We start from the raw sequence: 23,077 nt of genomic DNA, 5'->3' as shown, positions 1-23,077 counted from the left end.
ACCGTATTATGTTATACGAATCACAACAGAAGCTTGTCTGTAATGTTCGTACCTTATGAAGCTAACTTATTCTTTTCCGTTTATATTTACAAAAACGAAGGTAGTTTAGATTGCTCCGATCGATAGGTGGCTTTCTGTTTGTATATGGTTCTTCAATGTATTTTGATGTAATCTGTTTATAACTTTAGATGCTAAAATCTGCCTAATGTAACAATGAATATTGTACTGACTATTTTGAGTTTTGCAAGTGGCGGACATAAAAATGACGGCTACCAACTCACCTCACACGATAAACCTACAACATGCATGGGCGCCTGTCAGGCTATATATATATATATATATATATATATATATATATATATATATATATATATATATATATATTACAGTTCACAGACTTATGAATTAAAACAAATTTCATTTTTATGACAAGGATACAATGCAGAGGTAGGCGGATACAGAAGCTTTTTCACTTCACACCATATCTAGAATGTAATAAGTTTATAAATACTAGCGCCTGATACATCTTATTTGTAGCGTTTGTCACCGAGATTATTTGCTTGAGTTCATTCTCCAGTTAAAAAATAAATGACTTAAGAAAATTTAGAAATAAATAAAAAATGGTAGTTTAATGCTAATTTATAGAATCCTGTTGAAAACAAATTACAAAATTCTTATAGCTTTATTGCAAAACGGAACCTATATTAGATAGTGCTTTTCTTCGATAGAGATATACTACAGATCTGGAGGCTATCCATCTAGCATCGATGACACCCGTTTAGGAGTTTGAACATCCCGAAGTGCTTAATTTGAGTCTTACTGGTGATCCTTAAATTACGGCTACCAGTACAGAGGCAAACAAGGAGAACTCGTACTATGTGTGAAGTTAAATGAATGACATTGAACTGATAAAGTTTAATAGCGCAAGCGTAAATAGTCGTTCTAAATTTTCTTAAGTCATTTTAGGGTATCAGGAATGTGGAAATAATCTCCATGAGTTCCCTAACGACTTTCTTTACTGATAATAATAATAATAATAATAATAATAATAATGAGGACTTTGTATAGCGCTTAATCTTTAGAAGCTATAAGTGCTTTATAACAATTGACAACACCTATAAGATGAAAAACATATAATGATATGATTACAAAAACAAACACCATGAATTAGAAAACATTAAAAAACATGCTGAGAATATTTAAGGTAGGCCTTATTATTAGGTCTTTAAGTTTATTCTTGCATTCGAAATAAATGATTTGTGAAAGTCCTCTTGAATGTGATCACTGTGTCTTTGTGTCTAAGTTCCTTGGCAATTCATTCCACGTTGCTGGGCCCTGGTATGCAAACGAACGCTGTCCATATGACTTTGTTTTCATAGTGGGAATATGAGTATACGATTGTCAGAAGAGGAGCGTAAGTATTTTGCTGGCGTATACACATGGGTGAGGTCGGACAGTGAAACGTAGCACAGAGAACAAATTTTGTGTTTGATTCTGGATCGAATGGATAGCCAGTGTAGGGTACAAGCAGCGGGGAGGTGTGCTCTGATCGTGGTACTCTAAGTATGATCCGAGCAGCTGTGTTTTGAACTTTTTGAAGTTTCTGGAGCAGATATTGAGATGAACAAGACAGAATTGACTTACAATAGTCCAGTCTTGAAAGTACTAATGAACACAGAAGTGTTTTAGTGGCATGAACTGAAAGATATTTGCGAATTGATCATGACTCACTGAACCCATTGGAGATACATGGAAACGGATCACATATGTCTTTCATAAAATCACTAGCGCAAACTTCTGCGAATATTACTGTTATGGTATAAGGTGTCATATAATCTCATTGTATTTTGGTTCCCGGTTTCCTTGGAATTGTATAATCATTTCATTACGTTTAGTTAAGATAATGCACTCATTCATCGTCAATCAGTGAAGATAAAAGAGCCACAAAAGATGACATTTATGGTCAAAGATTTATGAAGAGTCAATCAAATGTACACTTCCAAAATACTTTAGAATATCCAGACCGTCAAAGAATAGGAACCTTTAGGAGGAAAGCAACAAATGTAAAGATACCTATTATCATTGTCAAGAAACAATACATTGGACTTTAGAGCGACCTAAGAAAGTGAAAGAAATGAAAACTGAAGAAATTTAAGAAGAAGCACAGGACGAAATAAAAGAAGAACCCGTTCCAGCAAAAACTATAAACAAGACACGTGGAAGAAATGTACGTTATTTACCAAAACAATGGATGTTTCCTATAGGTCTGATATTTTGTTGAATTGTGTATTGTTGAAATTACTCTGTAATGTTAGTACAAAATTGAATATGTACCATAAAAATACGTGTCTTCATTTGTTTTTAAAAGTTTGAATAAGATATTTACTCAAATCCGTGGAATATACTCAACTAAGTCTCTATTTCTCTCTCTCTCTCTCTCGCTCTCTCTCTCTCTCTCTCTCTCTCTCTCTCTATCTCTCTCTGAAACAAGCACAAAGCCCACAACTTAACAACGTAAGACATCTTTAATTTGTTTAAAAAATTCGCTTGGGTGGGAAAATGTTAAAGGGTGAGAAGTTTAAATGTATTTGCAACAAAGAACTTTAAGGGAACATATTTATATAGATAAGGAGTTTAAATTCTATTTTATAGACGTTCTGTTCCATCCCACCTTGTGCGAATGGATGGTACTTCTGTTTATAATAGAAGAGTAGTGGAGGGTAGGTATATTGTACATGGGGTTATAGATTCGACATTGTTTGAAAGAGGACGTATCGTGGGGGATACAGGGTAGGATAGTTCGTAAATTATATTATTTATACCTCTTTATTGTACATGCACATAGAGATTCTTTAAAAAAGTTTTCATGTTGCGTAGGATAACGCATTTTGTAAAAGGAACACTTATGTAACATTAAACATCTATGCTATCAGAACTTGTACCACGATTTGCAATCAAACTTAACAGCAAACTCTGGCACACGCCAAATGTAATGCTAGCAGAAAATTGCAACATAACGTCACGCAAACTCATGGCTACTCCAGCATTTTGCCTGACATGACTTTTAGAAATTCATAAATAACTAATAAGTAAACATTTACCAACCTGGAATTTATAGCGTTTGTCACCGAGATTATTTGCTTGAGATAATTCTCCGGTTAAAGAATAAATGCACAATAAATAAAAAATGGTAGTTCAATGCTAATTTCTAGAATCCTGTTAAAAACAGGTCTCTTTAATAATTCTGATGCAGCAAAAAATTGTTTTGACAAGTTCACAGTATGACCATTCTCAAATGTTTTCTGTTATGTCTAACTTGCCCGCCTACATTATGCTTTTGTCAGAAAAGTAATGCATTTGCCACGTTGTCTTGGTTACCTTAATCAATAGCGTCTGCTGGCGTCATTCCATCCCTCCCATGTTTCTTATTATTGTATTTGTCTTCCAGCGACTGCTGCTCATTCAGAATGATTTCTTTTAAATTATTTGTTGTGATATGGTTCCAATAGCATTATGCAGGATCTTTCTACAACAACTGCATTAGCCTCATTAAAAATATACTTTTTATGGATTGTGTGTTCTTCCATTCATGTCTCAAACGTGTTATTGTAAAATTCGCGACCTTGATTTACCCAACGCGTTTCTGGACTGCGGGACGAAAATGCAAACGCCTTTCGGATACTTGCGCCTGGTTTAGTGGCAAGCTCACTGCCTTGTTTCTGAAAAAGTCAGTAATATTTAGCAAGTACTTTACACCGCCATTGCATCTGGAATATTCTATTATGTCGATTAGATCTGCAGACCAAACAACATCAACACCATTAGTAATTACACTGCGCAAAGGAAAACGTCATTTTACGGCTTATATCAGTCTTCAGAAAGCTCGTCCCCTCTTTTCGTCTGGACGACATCGTTTTTGTTTTGATATAACATCACATGGTATGCCTGCCTTTTTTGTTATCTGGCCTTTGTATTTCGGGTCTTGACAGTTCTTACGTCAATCTTATAATTTAGTCAGATAGTGCCTCCGACAAAAGCTTTGTTAATACACTCATTCCTGTTGGCTTAATGCACAGTATCTCATTAAGGATATTTTATCCCATTGTTGTTTTTCTTCTCTGTTGACGGTCTTTGTAGCAAATGTCATGTCGCACGGCAGTGGCATCTGCTTGGTTATATGGCTTTTAGGTGAGGAAGTGGCCCATCAGTAGAAGCATGTTGTTGTAATATTGTATCTGCGCATAATTCCTCTGCCTCTCTTTGCTTTTTCCGTGGAGCGTGATACTGCCCAGATGTTTCTGCAATCTCAAGCTAACCCTGAAATGACAGTATTGTTGGATTCCACGATGAAAGAAGACGTCCATTGCCGGAAAAATCTCCTCCCATGCAATATATTTTTGGGGCCGATGCTTTAAACATTAAGCCTTTTTCGGTAATTATGGCTAGGTTAAATTTAACGTATTTGTTAGCATCGGAACATGTTGTTCCGGGCCCAACTGACTGCTTCCAAGTTTGACAGACACACCGGATTTATATTCTTGTGCATTTTGAATCGACTACTCCTGATATGGTGTCAAAACATTATTTACTGATTTGTAGCGCATTATTTGATATCTTTGGATAAATTGCAGCTAATCGATCACTGGACTTCAATAGCAGCCTTAAATAGAAGGCGTTACCTTTAGCATCCAAAGGACAGTTTTGTAACAATAAAGTACCCATAGTCAACAGCAGCTGAAAGATGCACGTATGTAACAGGACCAGATCGCTCAAAAACATAGTGTACTTGACGTCTATAAATATGGTGTCATTATCGCGACACAAACCAGAACGAACTTAGGAACAATATGCTATAAACTTTATTGTGGCCGTCGGTAAGAGAGCTTGTGTTCAAAACCGTCTTCCGATAGTAACACGATATCTAAAACACAGTCCTGTAACATAACTATCATTAGCAAGCGTCGTCACTGAAATAACATCTCTCTGCTGTCTGACAATACATATTTGTTGCCGAACGTCTGCTGTGAACGTCGCGTGATACAATTAAGTTCATGACTGAGCTGGAGATAGGCCGATAGCTGCTTATCTCCTCGACTGCCTGATTATATTCCTGATATCAAAGAAACTTCTGCATTTTCGGCATATTTGTCAGGTGCGGAGTTATTTGTCTGAAAAGATCCTCTTGCCGCAAAAAAAGATTTATGAGGAAGAAAGTAAACGGTTTCAGTTCTCGTATCAACAATTCATATTCCAGCTTTGTTCATTTTATACGAATCATTGTCCAAGTACTCAACGTAGTCGCATTCTTTAGTAGACTCCTCTATTGAAGTATCATCAAAAAGCTAAAAGTATTCGGGGGTAAATCCAGACAACATGTTTGTACATCAGTGTTACACAAATATACTTTTAGACCGGATCCCGCATACTATTTGACACGGGTGATATATGGCGACACGGATGATATATCGCGTGGTCTCCGGGGATGTAGCTCGTTTAAAATTTCTTCACCGCGCTTGGACAATATTCTTTTGGCTGTAGTAATCATTACTAACTCGGCTTCTATTGTTGGTGCGATTGCTTTGATGACTTTATTGATTTACGCTGGTGTTGGCAATGTCGTATTCACTATTTTCCCCTGCTACTCTTCCTGCTGCTGATGCGGCGCCCTGTACAAAACTAGAAGCAGCAGGACAGAATTTCGTTGCTATCCATACAACGCGGTAGCTACGTTGCCAGAAATCGTTCCAAACATGTTCAAGTGATTTGTCTGAACTCAGTTCGTATTGGCTTCATTCCACCATTCGATTACATAGTTTTATTTTGCGCTCTCAAACGCAAAGCATGGCATGCGCTCGTCATTCAAGTTGACATTGACATTGTTCCTCTAGCGGTGTTTAATCGACATTTGATTTCCTCCATGATGTAGATGTTTTTTATTTGGCAATAAATTAGCGATGAAACTGTGATGACATTACATCTTCTGTATGCACATTAGGAAGCTATAGATGGCCACCTTGTGCATCATACAACCCTTCGTTCTCAGAAGAATTTCTCATTAATCTAATAATGTCGACTTTGTTCACAGGAAAATCACCATTGTTTACGCCGTTTTTCCGCTGAATACGTGGGCAAAATCTCAGCGGATCTAGCAGTATGTCACTGATACTGAAATAAACTCTATAGTTACCCCTAAGTGGTGTGCGCGTTTACATCGTAGAAAGGTTTGTTTCGATTATATCACCAATTTGATCTCGTTCCGTTATCATACTTTCTTTTTCATCAGCTATGTTGACAACACACTAGACGCCTGAAATTATAGCTTGCAATGTTCCTGTTACATTGGCCGAGGTAAAATATCGAACTTTTGTTTTGTTTTCTGTAACATTATGAAATGAATTCCAGATCACAGCAGAAATATAACGATTTCATAGCGTGTTTGCTGAGATAACTCAGTGGGTGTACTATATCTCACTATTAAATTGATGCTTCGTGCTTGAGCAAGATTCTAGCCGAAGCGAAGAGCTTGCGATATAGTGGGATTACTAAGCAAACTTGCAGAAGCAGGTTATCTAGTACCTCACTATCAGCTTCCGCACCTACTCTTCCTGTTTGTTTACTGAAGGCACAATACGTTCAGGACCGTTGTAGTATTTGATACCAGTACCTGTTTTGGACGTAGTTTCTAACCTAGCAATATTTTCTCCATCTCTAACCCGACATACTTTCTTCTACGAACAACCACACTCTAAGCTCTCTGCTATAATTTCCAGATTTCTTGCTAACAATATGTTTGCGTTAGCAATATCCAATCTTTTTTCAAGTCTTCATAATCATTTCTGGACAGCCTTGTGCCTTCGCAGCTTTATCTTTTATCAACCTATGAAGAAGTATATGGACAAAATCTTTGTATTCCTCCTTGGAAAGATCTTTGACTCCTTGACAAACTAGCCTCTCACCCTTTTTCAGCAGACACATGTTGCCTGTACACCAAACATGAGAGTTAGCTGAACAAGCAGTAATATAGATTAGTCAGCATTTTTGTCTAAAATCAGTATATAATCTATCACCATTTGTCAACATCTGCCATCATATCTGTCTAAAATCAGTAGACCATCACCATCATTTTCCATCAATGTTGTGCGAAAAGAAGTATAGGCAACTCGAAATGTTAAATGAGTAAAAGGCTGCGACGGGTCACACACGTACGTTTTCCCAAGGACTCCTTGAGATTTTTTCCGATAACAAAATTGTACAGACAAAATTCATTCTCAGAGCTAAGCTGATAGCTACTCAAACCTCTTATGATGATAACAATCATGTTTGCTCATATTTTGTTATATGGGATAAAGCTAGGAATGACCTAGGAAAGACGTACCGGCGTAGCTATATCCACCTTTGACCCTACTGCTTCTCTGTCTGTCTGTCTGTCTGTCTGTCTGTCTCTCTCTCTCTCACACACACACACACACACACACAGACACACACACACACACACGTTACGATACACAACTTCAATGTATTTTCATGTCTCTATATATATCAAGCAGAACGAAGTACGGCATTTCATTTAAAATGCAAACCATATTCCGGCCTAAATAATAACAACAGACAGACTTCTCTTGTGAAACGTAGGACATAATACTGCATTTCGGTAAGCTTATGTTTTGTGAATTTAGCGCCATTTGTTAGCACATAGTAGGCTAAATATGACAGCCAGTAGATTTTGTGGAGGAAGAACCCTGGAAGAGACACATACCCACGGGAAATTACTGGCAGCCTTTTACACATTCTCGCGTTAGCCGAGCCGAGACTTGAACCCTCGTGGTCAGAGGTGAGATGTCAGTGATCTATGAAAGCGAGCGCCTTAGATCACTCTTCTACCCAGAGCCCCCATTTCAGGTAAAGAGCAGATAGTCGCACAATGATACACTGTTACAAAGAAACATTTCAAAATGGCGGAGTAGTGCTAATTTCCTGTATCTGTCAAGAAACTTTCGAACCTGTTTAACATGGAGTCCCGTTTAAGTCTCAAAATATGTCTTACTCTTCTACAGGCAGGTATCTAAACCGTGACCCTTGGATTAAGAGTCTGAAGCTCGAACAACCGAGTTTCCGCCTCTTCCTTAGAGGATAATACTATATTTTAATCTTGAACCACATGTATACAAAACAAAATCATTATTTACGTACCCCGAACAGGTAGAAACGACAATACACATATCACATTCGCTATACAGGTAAATGCTCAAAGCAATTTTTATTAAGGCTTCATTTACAGCATGTAGATTTCGTTCATTCTTTATGTTCGGACGCCGGAACAAATACGCATGTATTCATATTTCACATTCACCAAAGTCAAAACAAATGTAAGTTACATTTCTCTCATAGCAAGCTAATATTTCGTCTTGTTAATACCCGGACATTTCTACGATACATTTTAAGATTGTGTAACTCATACATGGTTCATAACATTTTCAGGCGTATTTAAGACGTAAATGTTATCATCGACTATGTCCAAATTTCTTTCAAATAATACTTTCTAAACCTAAAGTAACTTTTTCCAGGTTTATCCAATGACAAAAAGAATACGAGGACGGTGTCTCTTATTAATGAATGCCGAATTTCCGCCAAGACTTGCACACGAAACTGGACAATTGGCTGATGACTTCTACACAAAAAGGCATGGAACTTATCCAGATATCCGATGTATGTCTGAGCTTTTTCAGTTGCTCGGATTCATCGTAGTCAAACGAATCAACAAAACAGCAAAGGTTAAGAAAACAAAAGTCTTTCGATGGTCATTTTTACTTTGGATGAAATATCTTTAAGCAACACTTGCATAACTTGCATATTTCTAGCAATTTCTTTTTTGCGTTCCCATAAATAGATTATCTCATTTATACGGGATATATGACACATGAAAGATCTAATTTAATAAAGAAGACTTCTTAAATAGAAATAAATGTTTACAATTTCTTATATCTAATCTGAGAGCTTAATAATATAACATTATATATATATATATATATATATATATATATATATATATATATATATATATATAATGTTATATTTATATATAATTTAAACATTATGACACAGTCAGTACACTTTACATATAGTATGCACTATGCACGATTTTGATATGACAACATGTTAATATATCACTTTATGTGATTCTGATTGGTCCTACAAAATCCCCTAAAATGCGTGCGTAGTATTTTCTTTATTGATTGGCTGCGGCGGTGAGAATTTTCCTAACCATGCCTTCTGGAACTTTTGTGTTTGTACTATTACTATCGACATTTTGGCGGCCATTTATCAAACTGATTGCCCAAAAGGCGTTAAGAAAAAAAGGTCACGTCTGTTCTAATATGGCTAAGTTACTGCAAACTGTCTATTTGTCAATGAAACGAAGGATATCGATCAATGTACAGAGGGCTTGGGGGTGGACAGGATTCCTGTACCATGAACTCCACACTATGAAACGCGTAGTTTAAATGTTAATTTATAGGAGAAAATTAACTCATCTATATTTCAAGAAGAATGTGGATATAACCCTGTGTCTCACCTGACAGAAAGTTGTTCAATCATAGCATTTTTATGCGGTACAACAGCTCCAGCGAACTAATTTGTTTTCATGTGATGCAGTTCCAACTATAAATACAATTTTCATATGTCTATATCTACTGTACTATTCCAAATCAAATAATGCAAATATCATGTCACAAATACATTGTTTGTTGGTATTTAAGATCTGTCATACGTCGATGTTTTTGTGTATAACGATTCATTTGGTATTTCTTTGTTCTGTATGTTCTTGCTTCTAATATCCGTGGACTTATTAGACACATTGAAAAGCTTCATTTTTATTGCTTTAGTTATCTGATCTCTATACAATGTGATACAATTACTGTATTCTGCGTCCTTTACATCACTATCATGCATTATGCATTGAGATACAGGAAATGATCACGTTCACACTTGGGGAATAAATATATGCAAGTTTGTCATTTTCTGAGGTTTTAGAATCTTATTATTCTTTCGCACAATTACTGTTTGGTAGGAAATGGAGGAATACTTAGAGATGGAACGCCACAATTCCTATCATGAGGTGGCAGAATGTTTTGTCTGTGTTATATCTTCATATGGAACACAGCGTCATGTCTTTGGAAAGGATGGCGGGAAAATGACATATAGGTCTATCCTTCAGAAGTTTGATGACTTCCATTGTCCAGCTTTAAAAGGAAAACCAAAACTTTTTTTCTGGCAGACAAATTCTGGAAGTAAGCAAATTTATATATTTTTTCCACTGTTTCGCGTATGTGATAATAATAATAATAATAATAATAATGATTTTTTGTGAACACAGCGAGATGTGTATTACAAGTACATTGTTCTCTTTAGATCTATCTAAAATTATTTGTTCAAATGAAATCATCTATGATAAGGCAAAATAGTTCCTGAATCTTTTTTTAATTACACTTTACTCTTACAGATTTCAGAGTAATAATTAGTAAGTTTCAATATGGCTCTAAGATAAGTATGCTTCAATATACATCGGCCCTACTTGATGGGATAATAAGATGAATATATTCTCATGGTATCTGAAAAATACATTTATTTGAAAAGAATCAATTATGATTTCCGTTTCAAAGCCGAGTTCCTCTACAAACATCGAAGCGGACCAGTAAGCAAAGACGAAGCTCGCAGAAGCCTGGGTTTTGTCCCTTGGATTGAACTGCCACCCGACATGCTGCTTCTCCTGCCAAATATACCAGGTATTAATTTGAACGAGAGACTGTAAGAAATGTCAAAAAGCGCAACAAAACAGGGACGTCCGTTTCTTAATCTAAAAGCAGGAAAAGTTCAAGTAATGTTTCTTATCTCAGACAAGTTAATTATCACTTGGAATAATGATCATGCATTTCTCCCAAAGTATGAACAAGATATCACATGCATGATGTTCGCTTTCTGTGCTGAGAGATACCTTATTTTATGCTGATACAATTTAAATACCATTGCACATAATTACATATTAATTTTGCAATTTTGAAGAATTTAAACATTCAATGAAAATTTTGTTGTGAAAATATATTACTCACAACAATTATTAGTTTGTAATATGAATTTGGTCGAAATAAGAAAAAATGGATTAAAGCCATAATGTGCTAACAAAAGCTGAAAGCTACTTTACTTGTGTCTCAGATTGAACATGCACATGTTTCGAATGTCTAGTAAAAGAATTTGAGTAACTCCATGTAATGGTTCGATGTGTCCACGATATATGAGCATATATATCTATGAAATAGAGAGACTCATTGGCGAAATAAGTTTTGTATTATTTTGATTCCTATGTTTTCATATGTGAAAAATATATCCTTATATTATCATATGTGAAAATATAAGATTTCCCATTATGCCGTGATCATACAGTGAAAGCAAGGTACATTTACGAAAAGGGTGGGGGTTAGCCTGTTGTGGGAAGATTGAGTTTAATATAAAAATTCGATTCTGGAGGATATTTAGTATATAATAAAAGGAAGTTTCCTTCCTACGTTAACACTTTCGCAACTCGTTAAAATATCATGTTTTTGGTACCACATAATGAAATATATCCTGTATTTATATAGGAAAAAAACATCATCTCTCTCTCTCTCTCTCTCTCTCTCTCTCTCTCTCTCTCTCTCTCTCTATATATATATATATATATATATATATATATATATATATATATATATATATATATATATATATATATATATAATTATCCTGTACTAGAAACCTCCGACCTCTGAACTTTGAATTATTTTCTGTTGCTGTGGAAATGATTGGTCTTTTTACGTTTTGTCGTCGCAAAAAGAGTTGAAATTATAATGTTTTCTGTGTTGGTCATTACGTGATTCTTTATTTTTTCCCTTGTTTTTGGCAGGTTTCCATTCGCTGATGTTGATACAGGGAGGTATATTATTCCAGACAGTAGTTTTTATCTTCGAGAGATGGGCACATAAACACGACATTCAGACATTGCTCAGTGCAGTATGTTCTTTATTATTTAAAGAGTAAAACGAAGGTTTACTTGAAACCATGAACTAAATAAAAAATTAAAACCATCTAGAATTGATTTCCTAAAATCTAAACAGCCAGCATGTCGCTTCAAAATCGTATTGATTGATTGGTTAGTTGGATTATAGTGGTGTGCGCACGTTGTGCATGTACCACTGTTAATGGTCGCACAGCGACCTGATAACTGATCCTGGGGGAAGGAAAAAGAGCATCATCCCCCAGACTTTTGTGCGTACAATGTACACTGGTAATTATAGCCTTCAGCCGCGGGTCCTTTTGGTTTGCGGTCTGATTGGAGGGCTGTTTCATGAGTGGGAATGGACCCACGCTTTCATGATACTAAAATAAATTTTATGTTTACCAATCACTGTGGTGTCGACCAATGCAGTTGTAACGTCAGTCGCGATTGGTTGGTGACAATGACGTCACACTCGGACACCAATTTTAGGCGGGTGGAAATCGTTCCACATCTCCGCCCTTTGTACGAATGTCCGTACGTGGGAAGTGGAGGGGAGTTCCGGCATCAGACAACCCGCCCGTACTTAGCTAAATTATGTCCAGTTGTTTGCAAATGGACCCTAACAACCAATATTGTGTGAGCCACCTGTGCAAATGAGTCAAATTCAAATGAGTCTGATAATTTTCCTAACTCCTAACAATTGAAATAGTACTAGTACATAGTGTACATAGTGAGATGCCCTAACAATTTTGCTTTTCTAATTGTCTAAGCAACAAATAAAAGTTTAGTCACTGTTAGGTAATTGGGTTTAAATTTTGATGCAGGCAACCGAAACGATCAAGTCAGTTTTGTGTGCTTTTATCGAATTGGGAAACCAAGCCAAACTGGTCCCCTTAGATAAATGGCAATTTGTAGCCCTAAGAAGGGCTGTTATTTCTCCCCAGGCCGGGAAGGTGCCTCGGCTAACTTCTTCCTCGCATATTGCTTCCGCTGTCGGTGTTTTCCCTTCGCTTTCTGGCTCGAAAACCTTCGAATCCATGGAACACGCTGAAAACTTCGGCTGCTTCTATCAGTGTATTCACGGGATGTTGAGTGTATGCAACGTTGAACCTTTTCTTGAGGATGTGACGTCCTGTGTGCCATTGCTGCGACGTGGGTTTTCTGTCCTTAATTGACCTCCAGGCTATAAATATAGTTGTATTGTATTTAGTTGTGGAACCAAAATAAAATTGTATTGATAAGATAAAACTGTACTAGGTTTTACTGTAGAACGATGTTTGTCCGATAGATATTATGCGAAGACCTCACATATTTGAGATTTTATTTTAAACGTGTTCTACTATTCGATAAAATTAATCAGTTCATATAACAAAGTTCACACAAACTTGCTATTGTAAGAACCTGGAGTAAATTTTTGCTTGCATCAAATATATTTATAATCGTACATTGTGTTATATGACTAGTGAACCAGTTTGTAAAGTTCTTTAAATATTGTTTATACTGACATATTCTGTCATTTGCAAGGTAACAAGACTTGCCAGAAAATTTAAAGCAGGAGGTTGGTTCCGCAAATCAAGTGGGGCCGTGCTGGCACCCATGGTGTATTCAACTCTAAAAAAGAAACTCTTCTTCTTTCCGGGACAGTTTGAAATTGATAACATGGGTAAGCCTCACCTATTTATTGTTATATATATATATATATATATATATATATATATATATATATATATATATATATATATATATATATATATATATATATATATAATAACTACGCATTGCATCTTCTGGTTTGGTTCCACATTTCCACACTTTGTTTTCTCGCATTTTCTTATTTCTTAATAAGAAATGGTATCTTGAAAGCTGTGCAATACCTAAAGAAAGATCAAGACACGGCGTTAAGGATGGAGACAAAGTCTGGAACTGTATTTTAATAAGAATTGGCATTTCCAAGACATTTGAACTAATACAGAAATTCATGATATAAAATTAGATGCGTTCAGAGATAAATTAAAACAATAATCACCCCTCGTCAATCTTTCTCAGTAATACTTGATCACACCAACCCCCCCCCCCCAAAAAAAACAAAAAAAAAAACGGAAGACAACTTTTTCTCTCAATTTTGTAACTCACTGAGTGCTGGAAAAGTTTTTTCCCGCCGATTTTCTATGTTATTTTTTCTAGAGTCAAGGGCAAGTATCCCAGAAGAGATAAGAGACATGCCCGCAGACGCTGTAGAGTTATATCTTAAAGTTCTGGAAACAGGAGTTGAGAGGAGACGCAATATTCGATTGATGCTTGTTGGTTTGTATGCAGCTGGAAAGACCAGCCTGGGTCGAAGACTAATGGGACAAAACATCGAGAATATCGAAAGTACAAATGGAATAGAAATCCACAAAGGACGATGCACCATATCTCTAGAGGATGGCACATGGTCTGCAACAAATGCAGGTAATATCGCGCTTTAAATTTTAGTGAGGAATTAGTTGATATGGTATAAAGTATTGAAAAAATTATAAGATACTTTGACCTATTCTTACAGATAGTAAATGGTTAAGAAGCCCGAACACGTTTACCTAAGCACGAATCCACGTTCAATCAAATTTTCCTAAGTATGAGCGTATTTACCAGAAAAAACACCTTCTTTGATAATTGTCCAACAAATATTCATATGTCGTTTTATGCTCCACCGTCAACTAGTACTAATCAATTTTTATAGTAATGGACCTGCATAACAGCAAACTGTACGACAAGGCATTAAATGCTAGCTAATCAATAGAAATGTGTATGTCATCAAATATGTAGAATTTACAAATATGAAAACCTTTTCTGGAATGTACTTATCATTGCTTAAACCTTTCGTGAAGGTTTAGAATACAATTCATCTCTAATTTTGATTTATATGTGTACTTTGCGTTACGAGAATACTGGTTTATAGAAAAAAAATCAAATGTAAATATTTTCATGAGATACAAAATATGTTATATCAGAAGATATAGAAAATGCACATCATTGCGTAAAAGCAAACGAACTTAAGTTTAACAAATATTGATGTTTTTGGTTCGAAAGCAGAAGAAGGAGGGTACACGCAGGAATGCTACATTCACAATCTGGCATGATGAAGAATAATCAAAGATGCTCCAGTCACTGTAATAGATAAATATTTAGTTAAATCAAAAGCTCGTGGGCCAATAAAATTGATATCATATTCCAGTCTCTATGCCTTCTTGATTAAGAAACATTGTCCATTTTTGCGCTTTCCACTTTCCTCTGGACTTTTTTTTTTTTTATCTACATGAAATCATTAATGTAATTTGGCAGTCACCTGAATCATTGATGTACGTAAAATATTATTCAATTTTATTTTGGTGCTAGAAACAGAAAATGATCCGGCTTCGAGGTTGGCCGCGCTGGCAAGAGGGCATTCCAATGATGACCATTCATCTCAGGAAGCTACTCCTGAGGGCCAAAACGACCATTGGAATGACGAAGTTATTTCACCCATTGGCCTTTTACCAGAAAAAAGTCTGACGACTAAAATCTTAGACGTTGTTACCGGATACGAATACATATTTGCACTTGCAGTTGCAGCAATCGCTTGTCTGTACATGACTGTCACCATGACAGATACAAGTAAATGGTTCTGGACAATACTTGGAACAGTGGCTATACTTGTATGTGTTTAGTTCATATCTTACAAATGCTCAGCGTGATCAATGAATAATTTGAACTGAATTTGCGCTAAACATTTTTTAAACGTGAAGATTTATTGGTTGTTTCAGTTACCTGCATTCCAAGCAACACATTATAATTGGCGCATAATATATGGATTATGTTATTCACATAGAAAATTGGTTGAATCATGCTCTATAGGTTGTGTCTATTGGTGACAACAAAGGAATTGAACGTGGTTTAAATAAGAATCATAATAAACTAGTGTTCTTTAAATATACTCTTGCTATGTAATTTTAATTTTATAATTGATGTATATCCATATGTGTTTAGAATATCATAACGAATAGTTTAGCAGCGATTAAAATCGTATTTTGCAAAATGAGAGGAACATTCTTGTGGCAAGGGCTCATTTCTTTCTCTCTTTTTTATTTACAGTTTCTTTTCCTTCAAGTCATTTCGCTAAGAATATTAAGCAACCGAGAGATGGAAATTGAAAGGCTTATTCAATATGAATTGGTATGTTATAGTCTAGATAACAAAAACAACTACTTTCACATGCTCTAAGCATGTTTCACCATTAGGACAAAGCAAATAATATAAATACGAGTCAAAATCACATATTTATGGGTGTGTGTGTTCATGTGTGTGTGTGTGTGTGTGTGTGTGTGTGTGTGTGTGTACTGTACGATACATCAGATTCATTTATCGTTGATTATGTTGACAATGTAAATGTTACAGCTATAAAATAATCAGTTTGAACCAAATACGATTGTACAAAGTATGCGCGATAAATGAATTTGTGCCTCCAAAGGTAATACAGTAGAAAATAATCATGACATTTATACGCAGTTTCAGCAATCTTGTTATCTCGCTAAACTCATCTTATCGTGTCTCTCACCAAAACACGTGTTGATCTACTGTTTCTATTCCGTTGATCCCTTTAGTTCTATGACGTTTGTTTTAAGACCAATGTGTTTTGTTTATGGTTTAGAGCAGTGTTCATCTGTTGGTGTATGCAATATTTATTAAGTGTATCTATAACAAAGTGTGTCACGATATGATTCTATACATTAGCAGATGAAAAATTCTTTGGTAAAAATACATTTGCATAGATGATGTTTTCAAATCGACTGTCACAATTCAGGGAAATAGCAATGCAAATGAATAACGTGCAAAGGAAACATGTAAATATAATATTAGAAGAGAAACTATCTTGCCATCAATAACGCCTAGTAGCAGGGTTACCCAGCAAAGTAATTTTCGAAGCGTCGAGGAAGGATTTTTCCGAGAATGACGCTCTCGACCATAACTGGCGAGTTTTAAATGCTTTCATCTCTTTTCCCCATGGGTTTAGTCATAATAGTAAATTTTGACGGGGTTGGTGGCGACATTTTGGCCCGGAAAACGTTCCCAATTGTAACTTTGGGGTTAAACTGTTTTATACTGCAGAACTTCCCACATGCTATTTCATTCCTCCCCCCAAATGAGCTCAATATAGCACCCTAATTCCCAACTGGGTTGGAGCCGCGGATAAAATGTAAAATTCTCCCACCCAAACTATTCAACGCTGTGCCATCTAGTTTCATTACGGATAGGGAAAACATAAAATAGTTATGGATAAAATAGTAACCCCTGCCAAAAGTGGATTTTCTTTTCAGAGAGCGCCCTTAAGCGCAACAGAAATATCGGACTATTGCCAAAAATTGAAATTTTTATTCCCAGCTATATAATAGGCTGTATAATTTGAGTAGCACCACATCAAGTGAATCCCACGCGGTAACAAGTGTATTTGGTTGTTACTAAGAAGTCTTTAAAAATGCGGCAGGATGTACGAATGAGAGCAGTGTCACATAAACGCTCATTGTCTGAATAAAGGATGAGAAACTTTTGACTGTAAAGGCTGTTGTAGATGATTAAAGGCAACATATGTCCGCTTGTATTAGCTGATGTAGCGTGGTAGCAATATCCCAATTACGCGTGGAAAAAAGTGATGTTTGCTCGAAGTTGTACGTTTAGCTAATATTGACTGATAATGCAGCCCGATTAAAGTAACCTCATACCATAGAACAGAATGTTCGGTATGACACAGTAATTGATTTTTATTTAGAGAAATGTCTTCGCTTAAGAATGCATTTACCACGTGGCTCGCGCACAGCGAGCGACGGTAGCACGTCAAGAGCGCACAGCTTTGACCTGCGTACGGCCTCAGTATCCACGGCACAGGGCTGCCGTAAGGTAGTTTGAAATGAAGCTGAAGAACTTTTATGCTTCAACGCTACTGAAGCAGAAGCTCATGTGTTCACATGTGATTTTGAACGAACAATGCCTAATCCGCCCAAGATCCTAACAAATTTGCCATACTATTGGTATAACGTGTAAAGGGATGCAGAGCGAGAGTATGAGGTTGATGGACTCGAATATGCGTTTAGCATACTTTGCATCAAGCTTGGTTATGAACAGGCAAACGAGTAACGCGTCCGCAGCTGCAGTTTTAGCGTGTTTATTTCGTGTAAAGTTTATTTCTGAATGTCAATGTGAATGAGTCGTTAAGGATATATTTTGCATAGTGAGGGCAGAAGCGTGTACGGGAATGGCGGCTGTTACAATTTAGCATAACTTACACCCAGGGTTCCTTACCGGCATCTACAGGCTTTACCACCAGAACGTTTATCCGACGTACGTTGACAACAATTTTATTGGTCAGGGGCTGAGTGAGGCACGTCTCAGCAAGCTTGACAACTGGGAGCGTTAAGGTCATGAAAGTGGTGCAACCGTCAAAGATATAGCAGCGCTGAAAAATAATCCTTTGCTTTGAAACAATTTTGCCCGATCCGGCCTTCGGTGCCATATATAGAAGTAGAAAATATCAATCGTCAAATTGGAGGTCGGTAAAACCAATCGCCCACAACGGCCATGATTGGCTATTCACTCAGTATTTTCCCCATAGGTCACGTTTAAAAGGCCATTAGAACAGGCCAAGGAGGCCAAATGAAAGACCATATAGGGTATCAGCGGGAATGTTACCAAGAAAGTGAATGACGAGCTTGTGGAGCAGTTTACACTGGCATCTTGCTGATGTTTCGAAACCCACGTGTGGCATGATACGTTTTTTTCCCTCCGCTTGTCTCAAGTATCCTGGCGCCAGAAGCCGCTGAATAAACATCATCCGAAGTATTTAGCGATAGATGCGCAGCGACCTGCGTCACGTGAGAACGAAATGGGTGGAAACCAACACCGGTCCCGATACTTTAATCAGCGTAACGTTTGTGCACGTAGACCAGTTGGACCACTCGAGTGGATATACCGTTAGCGAGATGTTAAGTCTCGACCTGACCGTTTGTTATCCCGTTGGTTTTCTATATATTGACAAATGAGCCTTTTACTTTCAGTGGTTTGGCCATCCCATCAACCAAATTGACCACGTCGCTATAAATGAACAGCTTTCCAAAAAATGGATTTTACTGAATTTTCTCAAATTGCATCGCAGGAAAGAAATCCACCCGTTTATTACGGCCAGGTTAGGTCGTCACATTAGCACGCATGGAAGTAGGAGCCTATCCAAAATGACGCCATCTGGGCTTCCATCACTCTACAGAGGTTTGTGACAGATTCATTACTAGTGACCCGGCTGATAGTGACATTTGCTTTAATCCCCAATAACAAGCAGACCAAAGTATCATCAGCAAAAGAACTCGGATGGATACACTTTACTGGCGGTAGCGAAAACTATCGCAACCGTCAGCCTTGCCGGCCGATAACAGAATAAGGAGATCTAGATTACATGGTACGCACATGTGGAGCGACAAAGAATCTGGTTGAGCACGATAAGATTCTGCTCGGGCATGTCCTACGACGCCTCATCACATTCGCAATATAATTGTCTTCGAGCATCCATTTTCGGATTTGTAGCGACGGATTTCATTTACTTTAAATTCAGTACATCTGGGGTGACTTTTTGGCGTTGACGCACTGTACTGGGAGCAGTTTAGCGTGGAAAATGTGGCCAATTGCGCATTAACAATATAACGTTTTTGGCAACGATTGAAAGTGCGGTCTACATTATAAAGGTCGAATACTGGGCCTGAGATAAGAGTGGCAAAACGCCGGATTCTGCTGCTCATAGATGCTCGCATTGCTGTGTGGTATCATTTACAAAGACTTTAATTCGAATACCAAACAAAGAACTTTTTGCAGCGTTATGCCTCTAGGATATAACCCCCATGACGGCCGGCATCACAATACCAGCTTTACGGTATCAATGTTTTAAATGCATCTGTATTCATCACATTATCATTAGCAAACGCATCTTAATATCTCTTGCCTCCACGACAATCCCTTTAGAACGATAACCGACCCAGTCGTCTTCGATCAGCACTGTGAGCCTATCAACCAAGCTCAATAGAATTTCACGCTTGCAATCTAGCTGCACAAAGTACGGCAACTTTACCAGATTTTGGTGTTTTCTTTTTCTCAGTTTTCTTTGATATATTTTAAAATTTGAAGTTTTTCAGTTGGCTTTCCGTTATAGTCCTGCCGCACTCGCAGGTGCAATTAAAGGAAGTGTCTCCTCAACCGTAGGCGCCTCTGGCGGTGGCGTTGGTGACCATGCAACAATTGCTACGATAGCGGTAAGGATACTCACGGAGGCGGCTCATGTGTTAGCCGTGGCGACTTCACTGGCCTCCCAATTTTAAAATTTCTTACGTTTCTTTTAAACACTGTCTACATAAAGTCTTGTCTGCTCGTGGTAAACCCATCCTATCCACATTTAAGCACCATATTTTCTAACCTATGGTTCGTTTGCTGTCTCTTTTCATAATTTCATTCCATTCCTTGGTGAAATAATATTATCACAGCTTCTTCATAATCCTCAAATGTGTTAAGATAATCAATACTTTTCTCTTCCAGACGGATTCATTGATAGCCTCCACAAACACACACACACACACACACACACACAAACACATACACACACACACACACGCCTTCACAAAAAGGATGTAGCGTGCGGAAATTGGATGCGATATATCTCTCTTACGAGTTAAAGAGTGTTAAGTTAAAGAGTCTGTTCAATGTCGTTTCATTGTCATGACTAAACTGTATTGTCTCTTTAAATATTAATTGAAATTAAACAAATTGATACTATACATGAAAAGGAGCAGAAGTTCGAGATACATACGGTGTACTTATTAATTAGCTGTCATACCTCATTTATCTTGCCCAAATAGACATATGTATTGTCAATACATATACTTGCAACTAATACTGTGCATACATACATACATACATATATCAAATGGGTATTGGTCACTCAAGCGCTATATAACCAACACTCATTAGAATAATTTGTGTATTCTCTCAATATTTTACAAACCATGAAGCTCGAGTAATGACAATTGATGAGCTAGACAAAAAGTGAATGAATCATCTTGTGAATAAGTAAGTCATATGCAAGGTCTATGTATACAGTTGTAGTGAATGTAAAGTTTACTTTTTAATATGGGGAGTTTATGGTGGTTTCTTCTCAAAACGTCTTTCTGTTTATTATACTCGTATGCTAATGTAATTGTTCCCAAATCTTGCAAAAAGGCTACCTAGTACATCACTCATGAGCAAGTCTGAAAGTTCAGCTTGCAAATCAACTGTGTAAAGAAAATGTAATATCAACATTTAGTGGCCATCTTTTCCAATTTGGTGTTGGATGTTAGAATTGATAACATTAGTGATAAAAATCAATTTTCTTTAAGAACAATAATTTGATTGCATTTTTAAGTATACTGTAAACTCATTAGTCGTATATTGAACCAATTAAGATTTGTATTGTAACTGGAATAAGCTATATAACAATATTTTATGACCTAGTATAAATTCCTCATACTGTCAACTGCGCCATAAAGTCACTAGCGACAAAACATTTATCCCTTTCATTCAAAATACACACATGCATATTAATAATTCATACTACAAACGCCATCATATTAAAAAATATAAACTGTGAATGTATCGTACATATAATGTACTGGTTTTAGAAATTCTCTGGCGAGTGCGATGACGTTGGTAACAGACCATTCTTGAAAGCAAAGGATTCAGAACAACTGAGAAACATGAGAAGAATAATAGAAAAATCTTCATCAAGGTCACCTTCTGAAAGAAAGAATGTGACGGTTAGCATTTGGGATTTTGCTGGGCAATTTGTGTACTACTCTACACATCAGCTTTTTCTGTCTCCAAGAGCAATATATATTGTTGTTCTGAAGTTGACGAACAACTTGATGGATTTTATTACAGATGACATCTGGTTTATGGATGCTAGAGGAAAACGAGATCTTCATATCCATGGTGAGTGATACATTGCACGAGGTTTGCTTTAAACATGTTGTACCTTATTATGTGAAACATCTTAGCCTCGATATTAAAATTAATTTTACTGGGATCTTAGAATCAATGCAGATATTGATTATATGATGTATACAGTCAACATCATCCACAGAAATTACTGATAAGTGTTTTTGAGTGAATCGAGTTTGAACAAAAGTGTACAAAACTGTCGACCATATAAAGCTTACTGGTTAGCCATCAATAGTTGGCATGCTCAAACAGGCTTTCTGGTTTCCTTAGATTGCCATCATTGGCCTCTTTGATTGACTTGTTCTAGTGTTTTCAGTATCAATTCCATATGATGTCAATCAAACAAATTCTCATCCTCGTACAAAAGAACTAATATCCAGAATGTCAGAATTTACGTACTCGGTGTGTGTAGCGGTTTGCATAAGGTCGCGGGTTCCTGAATTATACTGACCATCAACAATAGTATAAATATTTTGTAAATTTATCAGATGGAAACATACAAGGAGAATTAATGGGAACTGAAATGTTTTTTCATTGTGTCAAGACAATCACTGCAATATTAAGACGAATTAAATATGTGTTATGAATGCTGGTCTTTTCTTGCTAGGGTTTTGAATTTTAATTTTAATTGCTAGACCTGTTGCATTCCCATGCCAAAACTAATTGTGAAGTTAAGTTCAAGTCCAGCTTCCTTTGGAAAGTTCAAATTTATTGTTGCCACTTTTATAAATTGTCGTTGGAAAATGCCTGAATTTAGCTACATAAATATAATGCAGAATTGCAAATGTTCCTTTAGGTTAAGTGTTCCGCATCTTCCCCAAATTATTTCTATCCACATTTTTTTATTTACAAGTTCTTTCTCAGGTTTTGATCTTGACCGTTTTGTAATTGTGTTTTAAATATTTTCCAGCTGGATATAGATTCTGGTTACGATCGTTGTACAATTACGGTGGAGGATCTGCAGAGACAAACAATGTAATTCTTGTTGGTACACACAAGGACAAACTTCCAGGGGTAAGGTGTTTCTTT

At 36.6% G+C, this 23,077-nt stretch overlaps 1 protein-coding gene across 2 annotated transcripts in view; it reads left to right on the top strand.

Annotated features, from left to right (window-relative positions):
- Window positions 1-23,077, top strand: part of LOC149789239 (uncharacterized) — a 45,109-nt gene that overhangs the window by 6,801 nt on the left and 15,231 nt on the right. For both annotated transcript variants that reach the window (XM_089975406.1, XM_089975407.1), the window contains 10 exons: window positions 8,565-8,771; window positions 10,067-10,286; window positions 10,659-10,781; window positions 11,933-12,039; window positions 13,550-13,688; window positions 14,210-14,476; window positions 15,401-15,699; window positions 16,136-16,216; window positions 21,730-22,039; window positions 22,959-23,062. In XM_089975406.1, coding sequence (XP_089831532.1) covers window positions 8,565-8,771; window positions 10,067-10,286; window positions 10,659-10,781; window positions 11,933-12,039; window positions 13,550-13,688; window positions 14,210-14,476; window positions 15,401-15,699; window positions 16,136-16,216; window positions 21,730-22,039; window positions 22,959-23,062 — 1,857 coding nt within the window. The remainder of the gene's footprint in view (window positions 1-8,564; window positions 8,772-10,066; window positions 10,287-10,658; window positions 10,782-11,932; window positions 12,040-13,549; window positions 13,689-14,209; window positions 14,477-15,400; window positions 15,700-16,135; window positions 16,217-21,729; window positions 22,040-22,958; window positions 23,063-23,077) is intronic.

This window comes from Sinohyriopsis cumingii, chromosome 11 (genome assembly GCF_028554795.1).
Source record: "Sinohyriopsis cumingii isolate HCF-2022 chromosome 11, ASM2855479v2, whole genome shotgun sequence".
Lineage (NCBI taxonomy): Eukaryota > Metazoa > Mollusca > Bivalvia > Unionida > Unionidae > Sinohyriopsis > Sinohyriopsis cumingii.
This window is presented reverse-complemented; position numbering and strand designations above follow the sequence as displayed.